At 38.6% G+C, this 23,770-nt stretch overlaps 1 protein-coding gene across 1 annotated transcript in view; it reads right to left on the bottom strand.

Annotated features, from left to right (window-relative positions):
• Window positions 1–17,074, bottom strand: part of lrpprc (leucine-rich pentatricopeptide repeat containing) — a 73,448-nt gene extending 56,374 nt beyond the window's left edge. Inside the window, exons 1-21 of the mRNA XM_016562086.1 lie at window positions 16,869–17,074; window positions 14,799–15,022; window positions 14,583–14,705; window positions 14,382–14,503; window positions 14,067–14,125; window positions 13,864–13,950; window positions 13,057–13,183; window positions 12,674–12,818; window positions 12,217–12,374; window positions 11,697–11,802; window positions 11,216–11,323; window positions 7,676–7,794; window positions 7,500–7,593; window positions 6,789–6,858; window positions 5,339–5,410; window positions 4,989–5,100; window positions 4,190–4,267; window positions 3,753–3,815; window positions 3,545–3,658; window positions 2,547–2,677; window positions 1,609–1,694 (exon numbers count right to left, since the gene is read on the bottom strand). Of these exons, the coding sequence (XP_016417572.1) occupies window positions 1,609–1,694; window positions 2,547–2,677; window positions 3,545–3,658; window positions 3,753–3,815; window positions 4,190–4,267; window positions 4,989–5,100; window positions 5,339–5,410; window positions 6,789–6,858; window positions 7,500–7,593; window positions 7,676–7,794; window positions 11,216–11,323; window positions 11,697–11,802; window positions 12,217–12,374; window positions 12,674–12,818; window positions 13,057–13,183; window positions 13,864–13,950; window positions 14,067–14,125; window positions 14,382–14,503; window positions 14,583–14,705; window positions 14,799–15,022; window positions 16,869–17,044 (2,374 nt within the window). The 5' untranslated portion in view covers window positions 17,045–17,074. The remainder of the gene's footprint in view (window positions 1–1,608; window positions 1,695–2,546; window positions 2,678–3,544; window positions 3,659–3,752; window positions 3,816–4,189; window positions 4,268–4,988; window positions 5,101–5,338; window positions 5,411–6,788; window positions 6,859–7,499; window positions 7,594–7,675; window positions 7,795–11,215; window positions 11,324–11,696; window positions 11,803–12,216; window positions 12,375–12,673; window positions 12,819–13,056; window positions 13,184–13,863; window positions 13,951–14,066; window positions 14,126–14,381; window positions 14,504–14,582; window positions 14,706–14,798; window positions 15,023–16,868) is intronic.
• Between the last annotated feature and the right edge of the window lie 6,696 nt (window positions 17,075–23,770).

Genomic DNA, 23,770 nt, shown 5'->3' with positions numbered 1-23,770 from the left:
CCCCCCCCCCCCATCCCCCATCTCATGCCATTCTAATGCTTGGAAGAGCCAGGACAATTTTTTATATAACTACAATTGGATTAGTCTGAAAGAAGAAAGTCATATTGTTTGTTTTGACATGGATGCTTTGAGGGTGAGTAAAATATGGGCTAATTTTCATTTTTGGGTGAACTAACCCTTTAAGTATTATAGCTCAATGTGTCAGTGCACAAGCACTAGGCCACAAGGTGTGTAAGCTTCTGCACAATACTAGGACTTCCTGATGAGCGTGTCCTGAGGTTATGGATGAGTGAGCAAGACAAACTTCTGAGTCCCAAATGAAGCCCCTCAGACCACTCTCTGGTCATACGGAGCACGGTTCACACATCGCTGGACCACAAACAGCAACTGAGCTGAACTTCAGCCATATGAGAAAGCTCTGTGATGGCAGACAGCTCAAATTCTTCTCTTCTGACAGAACCACTAATCACACCCAATCAGCTGCTGGTGGTAAATGGGCCCGAATGGACGGCTAGCAGCGAAGCATCCCGGCCCACTGTCTGATACCACACACACTGAGGTAAACAAATATCACACAGCCCATTAGTCCTCGAGCTCATTCCACGGCCTTCTGCCAGCCTGTGAACCGGCAACGGCATTTTACGAACTCCGTATCAAATGTAAGGAAACAAGAGAAAAAAAACAGAAGAGAAAGGAACAAGAGGCGAGAAAAGGGTTTCAAACAAAAACAAGGCCATTAAAAGCCAGGCCAGCCAGTGCGCTAAGGTGCCATGAGTCATGATCTTCAAGCGGATCGGGTTGTGGCGGAGATGCGGGCAGGCTGGGGCGCTGAGGTGTGTTAATGTGAATGACAAGCTCCAAGCGCACACCGGCGGGCTAATGGCCACCGGCTCGCTCTGATGGACACACATATACATACACAAACTTCCCTCATCACACACTTTTGCCTGAATTCACATGCAAATGTGCGTGTGTGTGTGAAATACTCAAGCACTTTCCCCGACATGATATGCCATTAGTATCAGGACGGATTTCGGTAATTCTGTTAAAGTGCAGCCGGTCCTGTAATTTTCCCTCGCTCGGTGACAGGATGAGTCCGAGCGAGAGGGAGGGGGCAGCCAAAGAGTGACACGCATCGTGAAAAGAGAGACGGAGCGTGTATTTTCACCATCACTGTGTGCACAAAGCAAAGAGGAAACACTTTTATTGTAATTGCGTCTTCCATGAGCATGGAGAAATCCACCGTGGAATTCAGATAATGGCTGATTAATGTCCCCATGCGGATAGACAGGTGTCTCAGACCTCACTCTTGCACGTAGACGCACTCTCACGGCCGCTCACGCTGAACGCCGCCTTTAAGAAACTAATTAAGCAAGTGGCAAGCTTTTGATAGCGCCGTGATAAGTAATACAAAATGCTCATTGCTACCTTGATGTCCTAAGTGGTTTAAAAAGTGAGGCAAGGCACACCTAATGTGACAGCCCACATTATTTGTGACAAACTAAACTAAATTATTTCATTAATCCAGGATGGTGAAAATAAGAGGGCGTCTGTAATTATTTCAACAGGGCCTGACGCTATCACACGGGCACAGACGTGACCACTAACCTTCCAGCTTGCCGTGTTTGGATAGCACTCGGACCAAGGCCACATACTTCTGAGCATCCAGCGCTGCATCAGAGTCCTTGCGAGCCCTGAAACGCCAAAGAGGAGTAAACACAGGTTGACAAATGAATTTTTAAGTCACATTCTTTGTGCTGCGAATGTTTCAAATTCAAAGGGATACTTCACTTGAGAATTAAGCTGTCATTATTTGCTCACCCCCTCATGTTCCTTCTGAATTTATTTCATTCGTGAAAGAAAAAGGTGATTTTTTTTTTTTTACAAATATCCAAGCCACTATTAAATAAATAATACCCACCAAAAAAGTGGTTCAAACGACTCATATAGGACTGTGATTGTCTGACCAAAAGCAAATAAAATTAAAGTTATTATTCACTGATCATTTTGACATTCACTTTACTTAGCATGTTAATGAGCACTCATGAGAGAACTATAGATGCGAACGAATCATTCTATGAAGCCAGACTTGGTTGATTCAGTTCTCAAAACTGGTCTGAATGATTTGTTTAGAACAGCACGAATTGACTGATTCAGTTCTCAAGCTTAACTTACTTGTTCCAGTTACAGTGGTTGAAGTCAGCATGAAACGGAAATTACAATCTTTATTTTTTAATATTGCACACATCTTCAGAGAAGAGATGTTGCTATCAGAAGATGTGGAACTTAGTCGTATGGACTACTTTTATGTTGCTTTTGCATCCTTTATGAAGCTTGAATGCTCCATCTCAATTCATTGTAAAAAAGCAACCAGAATGTTCTTCAAAAATTTCCTTGCGGTACATGGAAAGGTCTTACAATTGTGGAATGATATGAGGCTGAGTGAATAATGACATTTTAAGTACTTGGTGAACTGTTCCTTTAACTGTTCACAAAGCAAAAGAAGGATGTTTGTATGACGGTGATAATGTGTACGTCTAACTTACAATTCCATCTTTAGCTTGAGGGCTTCCTCGGCATTGTCATGGCGGCAGCACAAGTTGATGAGCGTGGCATATGCGGCAGGAGTCATATCCGTTTCATACTGAGTTTTAAGCTCCAGAGCTCGCTCCAGTTTCTAATGAGAGATATAAAGTTATAGAAAAAATCAACTGCAAACATGTATACACAAATACTGACGAATGGTTTTGAATGGTGACTAGTGACAGACCAATATCCACCATATATTATAATATGGAACCAAGCTATTTTCTGTGAATGTGCGGGACTTCATTAGCCACTATAGGTAATAAACTAGCAGAATACAATTTTTGTACAGCTAAAATAACTGGAGACTGAAGTCTTGCACATTCAAGTTAACAATGTCCGAACCCACCCAATGCATTCAAAATAAGGTGCATAATTGGTTCAATCAAATCAGTTGACCACTATAAATGTCTATAAAAATAGTAATCAGTGTCCAGAACACTAAATATACTGATGGGTATTTATGAGAATAATAGACCTCACCTCCTCAGAACACAGGACAGTGATTACTTTTTTGAGGGTGGAACTGGCTGGCTTGCCCTCAGCTTTCAGCTCTGCCAGGGTCTTCTCCAGGAATGAAAGTTTCCCCTCCAAACCCTAACAAAAACATGAGTTCATCTGACTGACACAGCTCAGCTCATGGATTGAGCACTTTTGGTTAAAAAAAAATATATACATACAAATACTTACTCTAAGCAGTGTTGCATCAGCCTCCAACCCATTGCCCTTTTTATCCACAAGATCAAGGACATCCTGAAAGAATTTACCAGTTTGCAACATCAACAGACTATTTTGAACAGCTAAAATAACTGGCAACGGCTGACACAGGAAGTCTTGCACATTCAAGTTAAAAATGGCCGAACCCACCCTTGGGTTTAAAATAAGATGCATAATAAAAACCATTAAGTCCAGAACACTAAATATACTCATGGGTATTTATGAGGATAATAGAACTCACCTCCTCAGCACACAGGACAGTGATTACTTTTTTGAGGGTGGAACTGGCTGGCTTGCCCTCAGCTTTCAGCTCTGCCAGGGTCTTCTCCAGGAATGAAAGTTTCCCCTCCAAACCCTAACAAAAACATGAGTTCATCTGACTGACACAGCTCAGCTCATGGATTGAGCACTTTTGGTTAAAAAAAATATATATACATACAAATACTTACTCTAAGCAGTGTTGCATCAGCCTCCAACCCATTGCCCTTTTTATCCACAAGAGCAAGGACATCCTGAAAGAAAAAAATATGACCTGCTCTAATTAACTGTACTATTACAGATCTGGAAAAAATGATTAAAGACAGATTTGTAAAGTTTTTGAAGAAAATATTTAGTGGTTTTGCCATGCAAAAATCTATGTGATGCCAGGGTGTTGCTATGCAATTAATTAATTAGCTAATGCTAATTAATGCACAATGTGTTTTTTGGCCATTTTATTGTCTGCCAGGTAAAAAATAAAGCCTTTTCACTTAGAAAAGTACTAGCACACCTCTAATGTTGAATTTTGGTATAATTCTTGGCTGAAAGCTGTGGAAATTGTGTCAGATTCAAATCTCCAAGTATAGAAAATTACTTGTCTTTGCAAACAACACTATTTATAAAATACCTTGACAAGTTCTGGAACTTGGTAGGACTCCAGAATGTTCCTGATTCCTCTGAAGATGTTCAGCGAGATGCTGATATTCTGAAAGAAGAGAAATTATTAACATTGAGTAACTACTGATCTAACAAAGTAACAAATGATCTTTAGTTTTGCTTCAGTGCTTCTGTATGCATGTTATTCTGGTCACTAATGTATTTTGAATAATGTAGCATTTAAGAGCAAATAATCAAAACTGTAGATGCAGAATTAAACATTTCTTGTTCTTTGTGTTAAGTAGCTTTTATTTTGTAAAGCTAAAAGCTCTGCGTACAAGCTTAGCATACTGCCATTTGATTAAAACTACAGTAAATACAGTCATTGTGAAATATTATTACAATTTAACTGTTTTCTAATTTAATATATTTTATAATGTCATTTATTCCTGTGTTGGAAAAAAGCAGAATTTTCAGCAGCCATTACTCCTGTCTTCACTGTCACATGATCCTTCAGAAATATTTCTAAAATGCTTGTTTTTTCTAAAATATTTTTGTGAACTGATATATTTTTTCTCTGGATTCAAAAAGAACAGCATTTATGTAAAACAAAAATCTTTTATAACGTAAGTTTTTACTGTCACTCACATTTAATGCATACGTGCTGAAACGACTTATTGATCCCACATTTTGAACGAGTGTAGTGTACATATGTTTTTATCTGATCATAAGGTATTGTGAATGGCTATCTGCTGGGGTCCTAGACAGATTCGATTTAACAGGCATACCGAGCGGTTCACGACACTATGCTTGAGTGTTTGCCAACGTACCATGTTCTTAAGCAGGCCGAAGTACTCCCTAATCTGCTCTTCTTTGGAGTGCACCTCTGTCTCGTTCAGGGAATCAATCAGGTTGTAAAGGAAGTAGGCCACATTTTCTGCAAAAAGGAGAGAAGAACCAATTTGACACTTTCTGCTTTCTATAAATACATTAATAGAGTCATATAAATACACAAAGGGAGCTTCTGTAGGACCAGAACAACAAAAATACTGCAATCCAGCAAATAAGCTCTTAAACCATGTGTGTGTGTGTGTTATGCTGACACAAGCAGTTTGCTGCAGACTTGACTGAAGTCTGTTTTAACAAGTGGCTGGCAGCTGACAGCCTCACGCACACATTTGCGTTGTTACCATCTTTCTTAAAATCACTTGGTTTCATGCTTACCTTTGCCATAAGCTCCACATTGTGAAACCTGTAGGGGGCAGTAGAGGATCAGAGATGACTCTCATACAGACACGGGCAAAAACATTTCTACTGCAACTTTCAAACAAAATACTTTGGCTGATCATCTGTCAGAGAGTGATTTCAAGATCAAGGGCATATTTGGTGTGACTGGGCTTCATTTGACATATCAGAACATATAACAGGGTCCTCACACTTTTTGACCATTGAATCTCTGTGATTTCTTTCCATGATTTTTCCGGTCACCCATGATAACTGTATAAAGATTTTTTTAAAATAATTAAAAAGAGACTGCAATCAAAAGGTGAATAAAATACTTTATAGCAGTGAATAATGAGAAAATAATATATAATAATAATGATATATTTAAAACATGTTATGACGCTCACCAAGGCTGCATTTATTTAATCGAAAATACAGTTAAAATAAAAACATTGTGAATTATTACATTTTAATTGAATTTTGAATGCTTTGAAACTATATGTATTGTGAAAAGTGCTATCTAAATAAATGTGAACTGAAATGAACAATGTATTTTATTCCTGTGATGACAAAGCTGAGTTTTCAGCATCATTACTCCAGTCTTCAGTGTTACATGATCCTTTAGAAATCATTCTAATATGCTGATTTGGTGAATAAGAAAAATTTCTTATTATTATCAATGTTAAAAAGTACTGCTGCCAATTTCCAAAACTGGAATACATTTTCTACAGGATCCTTTGATGTATAGAAAGTTTAAAAGAACAACATTTATTTGAAATAGAAATATTTTGTAACATTATAAAACTCTTTACTGTCACTTTTGATCAATTTAATACATCCTTGCTAAATAAAAATATACATTTCTTTAAAAAAAAAAACTTGCTGACCTAAAACTTTAGTATAGATTACTATATATTGTATGATTATATGTTTTGAGTAATAGTAATATAGTCATCATATAATATCATTAATATATTTATAGTATATTTAAAAAAAAAAAACCTTTCTAGAGCCTCAGTGGTCACATATATACACAAATGCACATTCACACACAGTCCGACAACACGCTGAGAAATCAAGATGCAGTAGTAGTAGGGAGTGTTGACGGCAGACAGCAGGGAGACAAGGAAGGAAAAAAAGATTCAACATTGTTTAATGATTAAATTATCTTCTGACCTTGATTATTACAAGAGCAGGTCGCTAAGGAGACAGGGCCCCGACAACCCCCTCTACCCTTCTGACAACCCCAATTACAAACCTGACATCCATCGCTTCCGGCAACCTCCCTGCTCAGCTTTCACATCTAAATGCTTTGCTAAATACAGAGGACAGCAGCATCTGCTGCCCTACGGCCTCTGCGCTCAAATCAGAGTTAGCACACACACACAGTTTGTTTCGTTACTTACCCTCTGAATCCAGAGATCAGACTGGCTCTGAAAGCACTGAGGTCAATGTTTGGAAGAGCAGGTGAAGACACTGCAAGAGTGTGAATGTAATAAATATCATGACAACAGAAACATTTCAAACATATAACCCCGTTAACATCGTAACTAAAGCTAATTTTCTTAGTGAGGTGCATTTTGAATTATTATGGATTTAGACCTTTTGGCAAACTTTCTGGGTAAAAAAAAAAAAAAAAAAGTAATTCCAGTACTAAAACTCCTTTTGAATTCAAATTAAACCAATAGGAATTAAGTCTAAAAAAAAAGAAAAGAGACAGCAGGGGGCACAACTGTGAAGGGGAAAAGGTAGCCTACCATCCATAATTCAACAGCATCTGTCCCCATTTACCTTGGTCAGATAAGGAGCTTCACTCCATTGCTTAATTTTGCATATATAAACACAGTATATATACACAGTATATATGTATATACTTTTTTCACTCTCTAATCACTTAAATGACCTAATGGGCATGTAGCTGCTTGGTAGAGTGCATGTTTGAGTGGATATGTATGTGAAGTCCAGATGGACGGCAATTAGTCTCCAAGTGATGAGTACTATCATACAGGGAGGGTACATCTAAAAAAATCTCTCCACAGAGTACATGATATACAGACAGACAGAGAGTGGTTGAAAGAAAGGAAAAGAGGTCAATTTTCATGAAAGCTAATGCTTACTCAGAGAGAACAGCCCTGCAAGGTTTCCACGTGACGCTTCTGTTCGTAATTCTGCCGCAATCAAAATATTGCCGTCCACGTCAATACCTGCCTCCTGCAATTATCAACCCAAGTTAAAGAGTGTTTCAGAACGGTCACATAAACCAACAAGCCACACACATATCCAGCACAATAACCTTAAGAGAAGTGCGGGCACTGTCCACTGATGGGAAAGATGGCAGGATATAGATACTAAAAGTATCAACGTCTGATGCGACGCCCAGTTCTTGCATGGCTCTCAGAGCTTGCAGAGTACCTGAAAGGAAACAAAAAGTGATTTATTCAAACATGTGCACCTTAAAATGTAATTCATGACAGACAAAAGTTGCGTCTGCACCAAAGTTCAAAGATGGAAGTCTATGGAGCAAAATAGGGCCCTCAAGTTCTCATGAAACCTTAAGTGACAAATAGGACACTCTATGGTCTTGTAATACATGTGACAAGCAAAGTACAAAAAAGGGGAAACCTGCTTTTTACCTGTAAAGCTTCTCTTTCTCTCCTTGAATTTATGCAATTAATGTGGGTCATACATCATAGGTTGGAAAATACAGATACAAAAAAAAAAAAAATCACATCCCACCATTACACCTGTTCATTCAGTCCACCCAAGCAATGGCTCAGCATTACATATTTGAACCATGATTTCGGTTTTTTTTTAAAAAGATGCTTTCCTATTATGTGGGAAAGAAATAAGCAAAAACATATTTTCACAAGTACTAAGACTCACGCTACACTGGTTCTGGGATTTTTTTTAAACCAGCAACATGACTTAAAGCCCAAGGCTGTTTACAATTCACTGAACCAGGTCTTAAATTGAAAGCATTAATAAACAAATGAAATAAAATACTCTGATAATTAGAATTATCACATCAGTCTTCCAGTGGCATGGCCTGGAGGAACACCTCCTTCAGGCAGAGGATTCAGGCCTGTACCCGGCTCTCCAGCAGGGCCCTTCACTCCTGCCTAAAGCACCACATGCATATGGAACAGTCTCTCGACCTACTCGGGCAAACGTTTGTGTGTGTGGGAACACGTGAACTAGCGATTTGTGTTCTGTTTACTCTTCACCTTGGTCCTTAGCACTCTGTATCGCAATGCTCAGGGGACACCTACACACCTGAATAAAAGATAAGAGCTGCTTTTATCTGCCATTAAAACCTGCATCTGGCACCAGGAGCGGCCGACAACCGGTGTGTGAGAGCATTAGCCAGGTAAAGCACCTGGAGGCTCCATCCATCCATCCATCCATCCATCCCATCTCTCCATTTCATTCTCATCTGTGCGTCTTTCTCCATTCATCCTTTCTTGCTACTCAGTAGCTCTTTGCTTTCATGCAAACGTAAACAGTCATCCAGACACTCTCTTCTCAATGGAGCCTGAGGGCCGTCTGTCTGTTCATTCTTTCATTTTTATGAGAGAAGCACACCTGTTTTGCTCTTAAATATTCCATTGATCCATTTGTCAGCCATAAAAGTTGGCCCAGACAGCGCTAGCATGTAGCATGTGAATGGGGATAGAAAATGGATATCCGGTCACATCACCCGCCGATTCAAGACTTCTCTCAATTCAGAAAGTGTGTGAGAGGGCTTTTATGGAACAAATCCGGTTCAATGAATTCTCGGGCGACCTCCAAGTTTCTGTCTGCTACATCACCGGGTTTGATGATTGACCTGTAAGTGCGGGAAGTAACCAAGACTGCGGTCTCTCTTACTAGAGGAGCACTAAAAGGGAGAGGTCAGAGTTCAAACTGTCAACAAGCTCACTTTTGAAATGAAATGGATTTAAAAATTTTAAAAAGCCAAAAGTATATCTTGCTAGAAGCAAAACTTGAAGTCTGCTTGGGTCTGTTGAAACAGGAAAGCACATATACATAAATGTTCAAAAAGTTTTTTTCAGCAAGAAATTCAAAGATGCATTAAATTGATTAAAAGTCACAATGAAGACATTTATAATGTTATAACGTATAAAGATTTCTATTTCAAATAAAAATACTTTCTATTCTTAAAAGAATCCTCCAAAAAAAGTATAATGACATTGAATTAACATTGATAATAACAAGAACTGTTTCTTGAACACCAAGAATGATTTCTGAATGACCATGTGACTGGAGTAATTAAATTCAGCTTTACATCACAGGTATAAATTATGTTTTAAAATATATTCAATTAGAAAACAGTCATTTGAAATTGTAATAAAATTTCAGATTTTACTGTATTTGATCAAATGAAGATCAAATAAATGCAGCGTTGTTGAATATAAGAGCCTATAAGAATATGAGAATATAAGAGACAGAAAATAAAGACTAGGAAAAGCTAAATCAAGTCAACAAATTCCACATAAGCCTGCTTATGAGGTTTAAATTCACTTAGAATGCTCATTTAAAAGGCAGCTGCCTTTATGGTCAGAAGACAAACAGGACACTAGGTTTTGAAAGTTTCTAGGTTTCTGTAGTGCTATTACTATACATTTTCTGACAACAGACAGAGCGTGTAAGAACAAGTCGAATCCATTGCAGATTGAGTCTTCCTGTTTTATGTAATCCAGAAAGAAAAATGTGCCAGTTCAAGAAAGCTCCAGAAACAAGATGATATGAAGAAATAGAGAGGAACTAAATGGCAAGATCACTTTCCACCTCTAGTCCTTGAGATTATTCCCCTCAGAAGGATATTAAAGTTGATGGAAGCCCTAAAGTGGCTTTCTGCAGTTACTGTGATTTAAAAGAACCCAGCATCCAATGCAAGTGGATGACAAAACGTGGATTTTCAAAATGTGACTAGTGCAAAGAGTGTTCAAGGTGCAGATGTAAAAGCCTGTTGTGTGCTATGTGAGGGACTAAGGCATTCTTCTCGCTCATGTCACAAGCAATGAGCTGCACTGCTTCTTGAATCTGACAAGCACCGCTCGCTCGCGGCTGCTGAGACAAAGCTAGCATATGCTTTTTCAAACTCGCCTGCCCAAATCCACACCTCATCAAAATGCAAACTTTTCCCCCTCTCCGCACTCGTGAACGGGTGGACGGAAAACCGGTGGGTGGAAAGGGGGATGGGCGTCTGCCCGCTGGTGACACCTGTGGACTGAATGTGAAATGGCGCTAAATATTTCATGGCCGTGCACAGCGGCGCACGTAATTGAAAGTGAATTCCCTCTGAGCGCTCGCATTTACATGAGACCCAGTCACTACAAATTCTGTCATGTAACCTTCACGTAGTGCAGACTTCAACACTGAGCAAACAAACAAACAAAAAAACTGTACAGGAACAGAGAGGTGAGAGTGATCCTGCATGTTTCATGAAGGTTATTGGTTAAAAATGAAATGTTTTTATACTCGCTGTTGCCGTTTCAGCAGGATTTATCTGGACATGCTCTTTTGTCAGAACATTTATTTGTAAGTCTGGAACAGAGAAACTGAAAGAATTATGGAGGAAAAAAATAATATTCATCAACTAGGTGTCAAAAAGAGAGTAAATTTTTCCTATTCCACAGCTTAAGAAATAACTAAATAGACTACTCTAACTTTTCACAATCCAATTCATTCCAGATGGATAATTCCAAATCCTGGAAAATTCTTCCTTTTTGAATATCAATAGGAAATACATCATATTATGGAAGTAAATGTGGCCACAATAATGACTGTACAGATCAGTGTTTAAGAAGAAGGCTGGAAGCTCAGGACTCACCGGGAATGTTCTTGTCTTTCTGGTAATGAGTGAACAGGGGACAGAAGTAGTGAGGTCTGAGAGGCAAGCCCTCCTCCTTCATGCTTCTCATGAGCTCAACAGCCATACCTTAAAATGATGAAGCATATTTCACAAATCAAGCTGTGAGATTATCAGATAAACTAAAAATAAAGAGAAAGAACTGGGCCCAGAAATGTTTAACACAGGATCATTTTAATCCTGTTAAAATAATCCTCCTGTGTATTAATGTTTCAAAATCTCAAACACCTTGTTATCTTTCTTATTAGGTTAATATCTTTGAATTATGCATTTATATTGTAATAACAGCGTCAATGGCTATTTTCACGACAATAACAAAATATTTGAAAACAAAAGAAACAAAAATGGACAAATAAACTTGAATTAAAAGCCTGGGATTTGAAAAGACAATAACTGAGGATTAAGACTGAATTTATGAACTTTAAATCATCATTGCACTCACCGGTCTTTTTAGCTTCCAGGGCACACTGAAGGGTGAACTGCAGTGGCGATGAGTGCAGACCTGAATCTTTTAGATCTTTGCAAAACCCAACTATGTTTTCCACAGGCTGTAAGGCATAAACATACAAATTAACACAGCATTAATAATATTAAGCCGTCTCAGAACAGGAAAGGAAAGGAATAGTTCACCCCAAAATTTTAATTTGGTCATCATTTACTCACCCTCAAGTCATTCCAAACCTGTATAAGTTTCTTTCTCATGTTGAACATAAAAGAAGATCTTTTGAAGAATCAAAGAGTTGATGATGGTCCCCATTGACTATTTTACCCATAGTATTTTTTTCCTTACCATGGAAGTCAATGGGGACCAAAAACTGTTGTAAGAAAGAAACTCATACAGGTTTGGACCGACATAAGGGTAAGTAAATGACAAAAAAAATCATTTTGTGGTGAACTATTCCTTTAACATACATGTACACTTAATATGCACTTGTAAAAATGTTTAGGTTGGTTCCCTTTACCTTGTCCATATTGGCGCAGTGGCGAAGAAAGAAGTTTCCCAAGTCTGGGGAATCACTGGTCTGTGACTCTACCAGCAGGCCGGTGAAGCTCTTTAGCACAGAAAACGCAGTCTCTTCATGTCCGTGGGTAATCAGACTCAAGCAGAGGTTCATAGCGTCTGAGGAAATAGAAACAAATGGGTGGGTCAGTATCAAAATAAAAAACTACATCAATTATTGATAACTTTCCCAAAATCCCATAACAACCTCTCACTGCATCAATATTTTATATATCCCATTTCTCTAATTGGCCTGGGTTCATATTTAAAACACTTAAATAGAATACCATTTTGAATACATATGGGACCATTATGGCTCAGTATGGACCACTATGGTAAGCGCTTAGGGCAAAATTCAAAGCTAATGGTTCCATATTCCTTCCTCTTCCATGACACGACACTGCAGTCAGCAGACACACCTGGCACATATCCTCTCTCGTGACGCATGTGCTCCACAATCTCAGGCACATGCTGCTGATGGCTGGCCTTAGTCAGACTGAAAACCACCTGCATCAAATCTCTGTCCATCAGAAGGATATCTGCATTCTCCACCGTCTCTAGAGTCTAGAGGAGACAAAATATGATATATATATATTACCTAAAAACAAATACAAATAAAATCAATTACTGCATTTTAACTTTTGATTATGCTACGGTTCTTAAAATATTTTGTATAAATATAATGTATCCACAACCATTCAAAAATCTGAGGTCAGCAAGCTGTTTTTTTTTAAACATATAAATGAAACATTATACACAGCATTCTCTTGATGAGTCAATTTCATCCCCCACAATAACAGACCTGTTTAATTTTGGCAATATCTCCTTTCTCAGCATACACGTTGAGGAGAGACAGGTACGTGTCTGGGCCCGGCTCAATCCCTGCACCTTTCATGACTGATAGGATGCCTTCAGCGCTGTCCATGTCCCTGTACAATGAATGAATGAATGAATGATGCATTTATATAGCGCTTTATTGTGTATTGTTGTACACCCAAAGCGCTTTACAATCATGTGGGGGGGTCTCTCCTCAACCACCACCAGTGTGCAGCATCCACTTGGATGATGCGACGGCAGCCACAGGACAACGGCACCAGTGCGCTCACCACACACCAGCTACAGGTGGAGAGGAGAGAGAGTCATAGAGCCAATCAAGTGGTTGGGGATTATTAGGAGGCCATGATTGACAAAGGCCAGGGGGGCAATTTGGCCAGGACACCGGGGTTACACCCCTACTCTTTACGAGAAGTGCCATGGGATTTTTAATGACCACAGAGAGTCAGGACCTCAGTTTTAACGTCTCATCCGAAAAACTGTGCTTTTTGACAGTATAGTGTACCCGTCACTATACTGGGGCGTTAGGACCCACGCAGACCACAGGGTGAGCACCCCCTGCTGGCCTCACTAACACCTCTTCCAACAGCAACCTAGTTTTCCCAGGAGGTCTCCCATCCAGGTACTAACCAGGCTCAACCCTGCTTAGCTTCAGTGGGAGACCAGTCTTGGGCTGCAGGGTGATATGGCTGTGGCTGTACAAACAAAACTCACTCAACACAATGGTACCAAACACAAAAAAGCACCAAATCAACGGCACTGTCCACTCACTCACCCTGCACGGGCATGGCCTGTCACTAGTGAGTTGAACACAGCTTCTGTGATGGGCAAGTCTTTGCTCTTCATAAAGCCCAGGATTGTACTGCAAGACGTTGCGAAATAAACACTGTTACTTCAATTTTTTTATTACATAGAATTTGACATAATTCACACCACAAGGGTAAACCAATTGGAAGAAAATCAAAAATCACAACTCGCCTTGCACCTTCAATGTCGCCAACTTCACAATAGGCTGCAATGAGTCTCTGATAGGTCACCTAGCCAGTCACAATATAATATAAATGTAAATAAACATGGTTTCCAATTAAATTTCCTAGCTATCATCAATGATAAGACAATATATCTATATAGCATCATTGTTTGTTGCACCTTGTGTCAGTCTTACAATCTAAAGCCGTATCAATAGATTTTTGTAGTGAATGTTTCATTTAATTTCAGCATTTTTTTTCTGTCCTTGAAGCTGCGATGTATATATATATTGTTTACTCCACCTTCAATTACAATTATACTCACCCTGTTCGGCTGAACATTAGCAGATTCCATTTTAGTAAGGAAGTCGGTTGGAGAGAATCTGAACTCATTCTGCAGGTACGTCTTAAGCAGGGCATTGTAATGGCTTACATCATAGGTGGTGCCTGTAGCGAACAGCAATATGAGAGTTAAAACCAGATTTTGAAGTACAACGAGCAACTGTTCAATTGTCTCTACACATACCCAGTTCTTGAAGCTTGTCCCAGATCTGTTGTGACAGCTCTATGCGCTCAGCCAAGGGAACCTCTGGAAGCAGAGAGCCACAGCTTCTCAGCAACAACAGGGCTTGATTTCCACTTGGATATCCTATCGGAAGTGATTTTAGAAATGAGATGACATGCATGAGATTTATTTATGGAAATGGATGCAAGAAAGATCCTTAAACAAACAGACAAGTACCTGTTCTGCAAATATCATGGAAGATACGCAGCAGCAGTGTTTTGGTGACCCTGCCTGTCCTTCGGACTGAGCTGTCTAGTTTGGCCAGAGCCCAGTCAAACTGCTGAGCCTGCTTGGAACGGACCGCCACACTGGGCTCATCCTTCACCAGCCCCCTCTGCTCCGGGACAACACCATACTGACGACAGCTCACACAGGGCAGGGTCGATCTGTATGAGGACAAACTGCAAAAACAAAAGTGTATACAATCAATCCACATGCATGGCACTACAAGAAATGAAGGTGGTCACTTCAAAACCAATTACGAAATTAACAGGCCTCATTTACAAAAACTGATCAAATCAATGATAAAATTGTGCCCATGTTTCATGCATAAGTATGGGTTATTGCATATATATTGTTGGTCACACTTTAGGGACCAACTCTCACTATTAAATAACTATTAACTACAACTTTTGCCTCAATTAACTCCTAATTTGTTGCTTATTAATATGGAGTAGGACTAAGGGATCTAAAATATGGTCATGCAGAATAAGGTATTAATATGTGCTTTATACGCAAGTACTAATAAACAGCCAATATGCTAGTAATATGCATGCTAATAAGCAACTAGTTAATAGTGAGAATTGGTCCTTAAAATAAAGTGTTACAGTATCGTCTAAGATAATATGATAATTGTTTTAATAATGTGCGAGATGACATTATCAAGTGTGTCACTCACAGCCAAAAAAAAACACACCCTGAGAGTGTCATCTCACACATTATTAAAACAATTATCATAGACGATGTAACACTTTACCATTTAAAGAATGCAGTTAAAATGCCCCCCCCCCAAAAAAAAAATTAGCAAACAAAGCCTCAGAAGAACTGTTGAGCATCATATCGACAATCGCTTCATAAAGACAGTCACTTGCTTTGTTCCTGAATGAGTTTAAACAAATTATTTGAATGAATGATTCAGTGACTTTCCTCCAACCTCTCGGTTGTAGTTTTATATTTAAAAATGTTTCATTTTTCAATATAAATGTTTATTTTTATTTTAAAACAATCTCAATGTCATAGTATTATTTACACAACTGTAATTACAGTGTGAATACATTTATGTTACCTCTGAGCTGCATTAAATAGTCTATTTAAATGTACATAAAAGCCACTTCAAATACAGATTCTGTGTTTCCTCTGCAGTGCAAAGATGGATTTTGTTGATACGGTTTCATTTGATTTGTAACAGACAGTCCTACAGTGTTTTATTATAGTAGAATGTATTGATTAAATACAATAATTTGAAATTATGACACATATTTTAGTAAAAAAAAGTAAAATAAATAGTAAAAATGCTTCTGGGAATTTATTTAAGGGGGGCAAGTATCACCACTTAATGAAAAAGCACATTTCTGTCCCTGCTGTGAACTAGCCACCACATAGAATATGAAGAATATGAAGAATATGAAGAAAACATTGAGTAATCAACAAGCAAGAAACAGACTAAACGTTGGCCAATATGATGTGCAGTATTTTGAGACGGCTCAAGACGACCTTGGCATGTTGACCTTTGACTTTTGGCACATGTTAGCATACAGCTTACTGAAAGACTAGTATTAGCCTAAAACAACTAAACACAACAAAACATTATTGTATTATATGGACACATTTATTTTCATCATAGGTTTTTTAGTCAATGGTTTAGTTCATGGATTAATGGTTATGTATTTAAATGAAGGTTTTAATACCACTACTTCGTTTCCAAAAAAGCAGATTGAAAAATAATCTGACTGAAAAATGTTATAAGCATTACAAAGAAGCTGAAAGAAAAGGTGTAATGGTTACATTCTGCAGTGATGTTCATGGGTCACACATACTGCAGGTTAATGAGCTAATACACATCTCTCTCATATAACGTCATTAGATGATTTGGATTTAGGCCTGTTCATTCAAATTTGGTTAAATAACCTGCATATAGCACATGATCAACGTTTTACAACCGTACAGTATTGTTATAGGAGTGATCACCTCTCAATGACAACTGCATGATCTACACACGCATGGCACAAGAGTCATGCTGCGTTATACCTGTTTACATTTAAGCGTCCCGGGACTGTCTGTACACATAACCCTGCACGAGTAGTCCCGACCGCTTCGCTGTAAAGACGACCAGCTGCCGGTACATGTCTGCTGTTTCCGAAGACCTGAAGCAATGCAGCCGGTGAACATTTAAGGAGCCGGGCTGATCTTAAGAGCGCAGCCATGTTTAGCCTGCAGAGAGAGGAAAAGCGAAGGACATCCGCACCACGTGACAGGCCAGAGAGCAATGGACGACACCAATGTATTCATAGGGGGGATTCAGTCTCCTCAAGTGTATTATTGTTCAAATTGCTCAGATGCTTTCCGTTTGTTAATTCTGACAATATTACGGAAGTTACAAAATTTCCGCAAAAATATACAGCGGTAGGCTATACGCAAATAAGCAAGTATTAACTATTGGTATTAAGAATATGTCCCTAAATAAATAAATACTAAAATATAATCAGTTTACCTTCTAGTGAAATATATATATATATATATAGATAGACTGTCAGTCTGTGCATTAGTGGTGGGGATTCTACATTGATACACCAGTTGTTGGTGACAAGTGACTGGCTATATGAATCGATCAACATACGAGTCATCTGATTCATTCTGAAAAAAAAAGATGAATTCAGGAACAAAACAAGTGACTAATGAGTGATTCAGTGAATGAAATTGAAATTGAATGAATGAAATTCACTCAGCTGAAGTTTTCTAGGACACAAATTCATTCAGGAATGAAACAGGTGACTTATAAGTGAGGCCACTGAATCACTCACTCAACAGATTCATTCAGGAACAAGCCAAGTGACTTATGAGAGAGTCATTAAATCATTCATTCAACTGATTCACTCAGTAACAGAAAAGTGAGCAAGTCATTGAATTATTCACTCAACCAATTCATTCAAAAACACTGGCTGCATCCGAAAGCTGAAAAATGCTGCCTTCAGAGGATGCATTAGGCATCAAGGCATGTCTGAATCCAACATTAGCTTAATAGACTTACTGTCTCCTGAGATACCTTCATCTGATTGATTTTTGAAGGCAGCATAAATGTATCCTTCACTTTGATATCCCACAATCCTGTGCATTCCATTCCATTATGGTTATGGTAAATATATATTTTTGACAAACCTTTTCCACTTTTGATAGTATTTCTAACGAGAAATGACTATTGCAATAATTAAATATTCACTTGCTTATCACTTAAACTCACTCTGTTTTGTTGTAAATCATGCCGCCCCAGAAATCTGTCCAAAAATCAGTTTTGTGAGGTTCCTTCATGCACAAATGCTGTCTGCAAAGTCATTGCCTGATAAGGCAGTGAGGCAACAAGTCAGCAAACCAAGCTTTATGACACAGTCAGTAATTCACTCAGGAACAAAACAAGTAACTTATGAGTGAGTCATTGAATCATTCAATCAACCAATTTTTTTTTCTAAAACACAGATCCTTTCAGGAACTAAACTGTTGGTTGCTCTGAAGCGCAACTCAGCCAGTCCTGCTTTTGGATTCATTATAATTTTCAAGCAAATACACACAACATAACTGTCAGTATTGTGCCTAAATAGTAAGTTACTAAATATTAACTTCTTCATTGAACTGGTAAGCATTATCACAACATAAAGACCATGTATCTCAAAGTTTGTTTGTGTCACTGAGCTGTTAAAGAATTAATCGCCGACCCTCACCTGCAATGTCAGCGAGCACATGCCACTCCCGGAGACTTGTACCGTCAGTTTACTTCTTATTCCGAAGGGAGCCCTTGCTTTTCGTTGGCATGAGAGCTAAAAGTGGTGAGCTCAGGGGAAGAAATATCTCAAGGTCACTGAATTATAGAAGAGGAGAGATGAGGTGAGCTGAGAGGAAAGGCCTGCTCCTTTCCCCCTTTCTGTTTGCTGAATGAACTCAAGAAGGGTCTGTTCTGTTTTTCTGCAGCATGAATGCATCTGTGTTAGTGATTTATTATTCATCAAAATTATCAATTATTAACTGATTATTTTCCCTCTTTTACAAAAGATTTTTGCTGATCTTTCTTCCTCCTACTCATAATTGAAAACAATGCCCCACACATATCGTTCTCATTTTCTTATTCAAAATTATTCTATATCCATCTAGAAAAGTTTCTACCATGGAATACAGAATACTGCATTGTTTATGACTTAATAATGTTTGTCAGGTTGGCCAACAAAGCAGGGCACCAGCATCTTGTCACCTACAGGTTATGTCCAGAGGCCTCTGCCATTCCTTATATGACAGGAAGATTTGTTGTCAAAAGGAATGTAGGTAACTTCACATTGCCTGACTTACCTATTAACCGGCACGAGATTATTACCCAACCAGCTCATTATTACCCATTACCCATAATTCAGAATGGATGCTGTCTTTAGACTTTATGTTTTTATTTATGACAGCATAAATTCAAGTGCCTCTGGAATATTTCCCATTACTGTGGACACTAGCTATCTCAGTATATATTGTTTTGGGAAGAAATTAGGTGTAAATAATGTAAATAATTAGCAAATCTAAGCCTCAGAGACTCGACTGTGCTACTGTGCTGAGCTACAGAGAACAGAGAGAGAGAGAGAGCTGAAGTGTTGAGGAAAGAGAGAAAACAGGCCGTCCCTGAGGATTTGTCCGTTTCTGTGTGGATCAGAGAGTGTGAATGTGATGGCAGTTGCAGGGCTCTCTGGTGTGAAGAGTGTTGTTTCTCTGAGATCCTTGTGAACTTGAATGTCACACATGAGGATAGAAGGCAGAACCGTGGGCAGGAAACGACACCGCAAACACATGGAAATCTCAAGGGAGGCAGCACATGAGCACACAGCCTCACAGATCCAAGCTGATGTTTTCTCACATTGTAAGTGCTGACAAAATCTCAGTCATGGCTTTTAGTCATCCCAAGAATGCAATAAGTCATAACAATCATTTATATAAAGAAATTTGTTAGTATATGTGGTGTTTTGTTTGGGCTTTTATAGTTTAAAGGGGTCATATGATGCTATTTCAGATTTTCCTTTCTCTTTGGAGTGTTACAAGCTGTTCGTGAATAGATAAGATCCCTAAAGTTGCAAAGAATAAAAAAACTCAAACCCAAAGAGATATTCTTTATAAAAGTTAAGACTCGTCCACGCCCTCCTAAAACGCCTCGTTTAAACACGCCCCCACATGTCTACATCAAGATGTGGGAAGATTTGCATAACGCCGCCCAAATGTTCACGCAAAGAAAGAAGGTAAGCATTATCACAACATAAAGACCATGTATCTCAAAGTTTGTTTGTGTCACTGAGCTGTTAAAGAATTAATCGCCGACCCTCACCTGCAATGTCAGCGAGCACATGCCACTCCCGGAGACTTGTACCGTCAGTTTACTTCTTATTCCGAAGGGAGCCCTTGCTTTTCGTTGGCATGAGAGCTAAAAGTGGTGAGCTCAGGGGAAGAAATATCTCAAGGTCACTGAATTATAGAAGAGGAGAGATGAGGTGAGCTGAGAGGAAAGGCCTGCTCCTTTCCCCCTTTCTGTTTGCTGAATGAACTCAAGAAGGGTCTGTTCTGTTTTTCTGCAGCATGAATGCATCTGTGTTAGTGATTTATTATTCATCAAAATTATCAATTATTAACTGATTATTTTCCCTCTTTTACAAAAGATTTTTGCTGATCTTTCTTCCTCCTACTCATAATTGAAAACAATGCCCCACACATATCGTTCTCATTTTCTTATTCAAAATTATTCTATATCCATCTAGAAAAGTTTCTACCATGGAATACAGAATACTGCATTGTTTATGACTTAATAATGTTTGTCAGGTTGGCCAACAAAGCAGGGCACCAGCATCTTGTCACCTACAGGTTATGTCCAGAGGCCTCTGCCATTCCTTATATGACAGGAAGATTTGTTGTCAAAAGGAATGTAGGTAACTTCACATTGCCTGACTTACCTATTAACCGGCACGAGATTATTACCCAACCAGCTCATTATTACCCATTACCCATAATTCAGAATGGATGCTGTCTTTAGACTTTATGTTTTTATTTATGACAGCATAAATTCAAGTGCCTCTGGAATATTTCCCATTACTGTGGACACTAGCTATCTCAGTATATATTGTTTTGGGAAGAAATTAGGTGTAAATAATGTAAATAATTAGCAAATCTAAGCCTCAGAGACTCGACTGTGCTACTGTGCTGAGCTACAGAGAACAGAGAGAGAGAGAGAGCTGAAGTGTTGAGGAAAGAGAGAAAACAGGCCGTCCCTGAGGATTTGTCAGTTTCTGTGTGGATCAGAGAGTGTGAATGTGATGGCAGTTGCAGGGCTCTCTGGTGTGAAGAGTGTTGTTTCTCTGAGATCCTTGTGAACTTGAATGTCACACATGAGGATAGAAGGCAGAACCGTGGGCAGGAAACGACACCGCAAACACATGGAAATCTCAAGGGAGGCAGCACATGAGCACACAGCCTCACAGATCCAAGCTGATGTTTTCTCACATTGTAAGTGCTGACAAAATCTCAGTCATGGCTTTTAGTCATCCCAAGAATGCAATAAGTCATAACAATCATTTATATAAAGAAATTTGTTAGTATATGTGGTGTTTTGTTTGGGCTTTTATAGTTTAAAGGGGTCATATGATGCTATTTCAGATTTTCCTTTCTCTTTGGAGTGTTACAAGCTGTTCGTGGAAACTACTTTGTTTGGTCTTCCAAAAGAGGACACGGCTACAAATCAGTGGTTAAGTTGTATTTACAACACTGTTCCAGAACAGTTCAACCCAAATGCAGACATGGTTTTATGTTTACTCGGCGCGATGCAACGCAACGCGTAAAAAGACAGTATAAGTCATTATAATCCGTAATTATGTCCCCACTGGATCAAACAAATGCCTTGTTTATAATGGGTTTTAATGTTCTTGTCTCGTCGCTCCGGCCGGACACGGCATCACAGTATGGTAAGGGGCGTAACATTTCCGTCACACGCTTGAGGTATTCGGCCAATCACAACGCACTAGATCGCTGGCCAATCAGCGTACACCTCACTTTTCAGACCGATGAGCTTTGTAAAAATCGACGCGTTTCAGAAAGGCAGGGCATAGAGGAGAAACAATAATGTACAGTATGTGGAAAATAATGTGTTTTTTTTACCTTAAACCGCATAAACACATTTCATTACACCAAATACACAAAATAATGTTCTTTTTAGCAACATCATATGACCCCTTTAATGTAATTTCATGACAGTTTACACAGATTTGAAAGTTTGGGCTTGGTAAGTTTTTTTTATGTTTTTAAGAGACAATAAAAAGTACAATAAAAATTAATATTGTGAAGAAATATTACATTTTAAAACCTATTTTAACATATTTTAAAGTATAACTTATTCCTGTGATGGCAAAGCTGAATTTTCAGCATCATTACTCCAGTCTACGGTGACACATGATCTTTCAGAAATAATTCTAATATGCTGTTAATAATAATTCTAATATCTAATAATTGCTTATATTTTTGTGGAAACACTTTTTTCAGGATTCTGGCATCACAGTATGGTAAGGGGCGTAACATTTCCGTCACACGCTTGAGGTATTTGGCCAATCACAACGCACTGATAGCTGGCCAATCAGAGCACACCTCGCTTTTCAGAACGATGAGCTTTGTAAAAATCGACGCGTTTCAGAAAGGCAGGGCATAGAGGAGAAACAATAATGTACAGTATGTGGAAAATAATGTGTTTTTTTTACCTTAAACCGCATAAACACATTTCATTACACCAAATACACAAAATAATGTTCTTTTTAGCAACATCATATGACCCCTTTAATGTAATTTCATGACAGTTTACACAGATTTGAAAGTTTGGGCTTGGTAAGTTTTTTTTATGTTTTTAAGAGACAATAAAAAGTACAATAAAAATTAATATTGTGAAGAAATATTACATTTTAAAACCTATTTTAACATATTTTAAAGTATAACTTATTCCTGTGATGGCAAAGCTGAATTTTCAGCATCATTACTCCAGTCTACGGTGTCACATGATCCTTCAGAAATCATTCTCATATGCTGATTTGGTGCTGAAGCAACATTTCTTATTGTCAGTATTGAAAACAAAACTTGATGTTTTCTGGAAACAAAATTCAGGATTCGTTATGAATAGAATAGACAAGGTCAAAAGAAAAACATTTATTTGAAATAGTTTTTATTCTACATTATTAATGTCTGTAACATGTTACTTTTAATCAGTTTAATGCGTCCTTACAGAATAAAATTTCTTTAAAAATATGTCTTACTGATCCCAAAATTTTGAACAGTAGTGTATATATAATGTATATAATATATATAATTCTTCCAAATGGAATTTGCTCATTAGCTTGCATCATCCTTTATTTTTTGTGTGCAAGTGTACGATTGTGTACAAAACAGTGATAGTAATCTGTCTGATAAGACTGCATTGTGGCATTTGCCATCATCCATGTATCATTACTTCTATCATTATGTTGTTATTGTCATCCAGGGCCTTTCATGCATCATCACTTCCCTCTCCGCTCCTCATGACTCCAGTCCTGTCCGATTCCATCTCCATTTCAGCATGCGGCGGCCAGCTCCATCCCTCCGCTGACCTGTTCAAGCGTGACAGTAAAGGAGAAATCATATATTTGCACACTCTCACATGAGACTGCCTGGCTGATCTCATGACAGGCCAGGATCCTGTGACTTTGGTGTAGGAGAACTGTGCCTGAGCCAGGCAGGAATGATGTGATATGCTACTGTAATGATGCCTCAGACTGAAAAATAATTACCTAAGAATTATACATGCCTCTGTGATCAGTGACAGGACTGTTTCTGCTGCATTTCTTGTGTTTCGGCTCTGATTTGGTAGGGGTCTTGACAGCACACACACAAACACACACACACACACACAC

Source organism: Sinocyclocheilus rhinocerous, unplaced genomic scaffold, assembly GCF_001515625.1.
Source record: "Sinocyclocheilus rhinocerous isolate Xijiao unplaced genomic scaffold, SAMN03320098_v1.1 scaffold469, whole genome shotgun sequence".
In the NCBI taxonomy this organism is placed as follows: domain Eukaryota; kingdom Metazoa; phylum Chordata; class Actinopteri; order Cypriniformes; family Cyprinidae; genus Sinocyclocheilus; species Sinocyclocheilus rhinocerous.
This window is presented reverse-complemented; position numbering and strand designations above follow the sequence as displayed.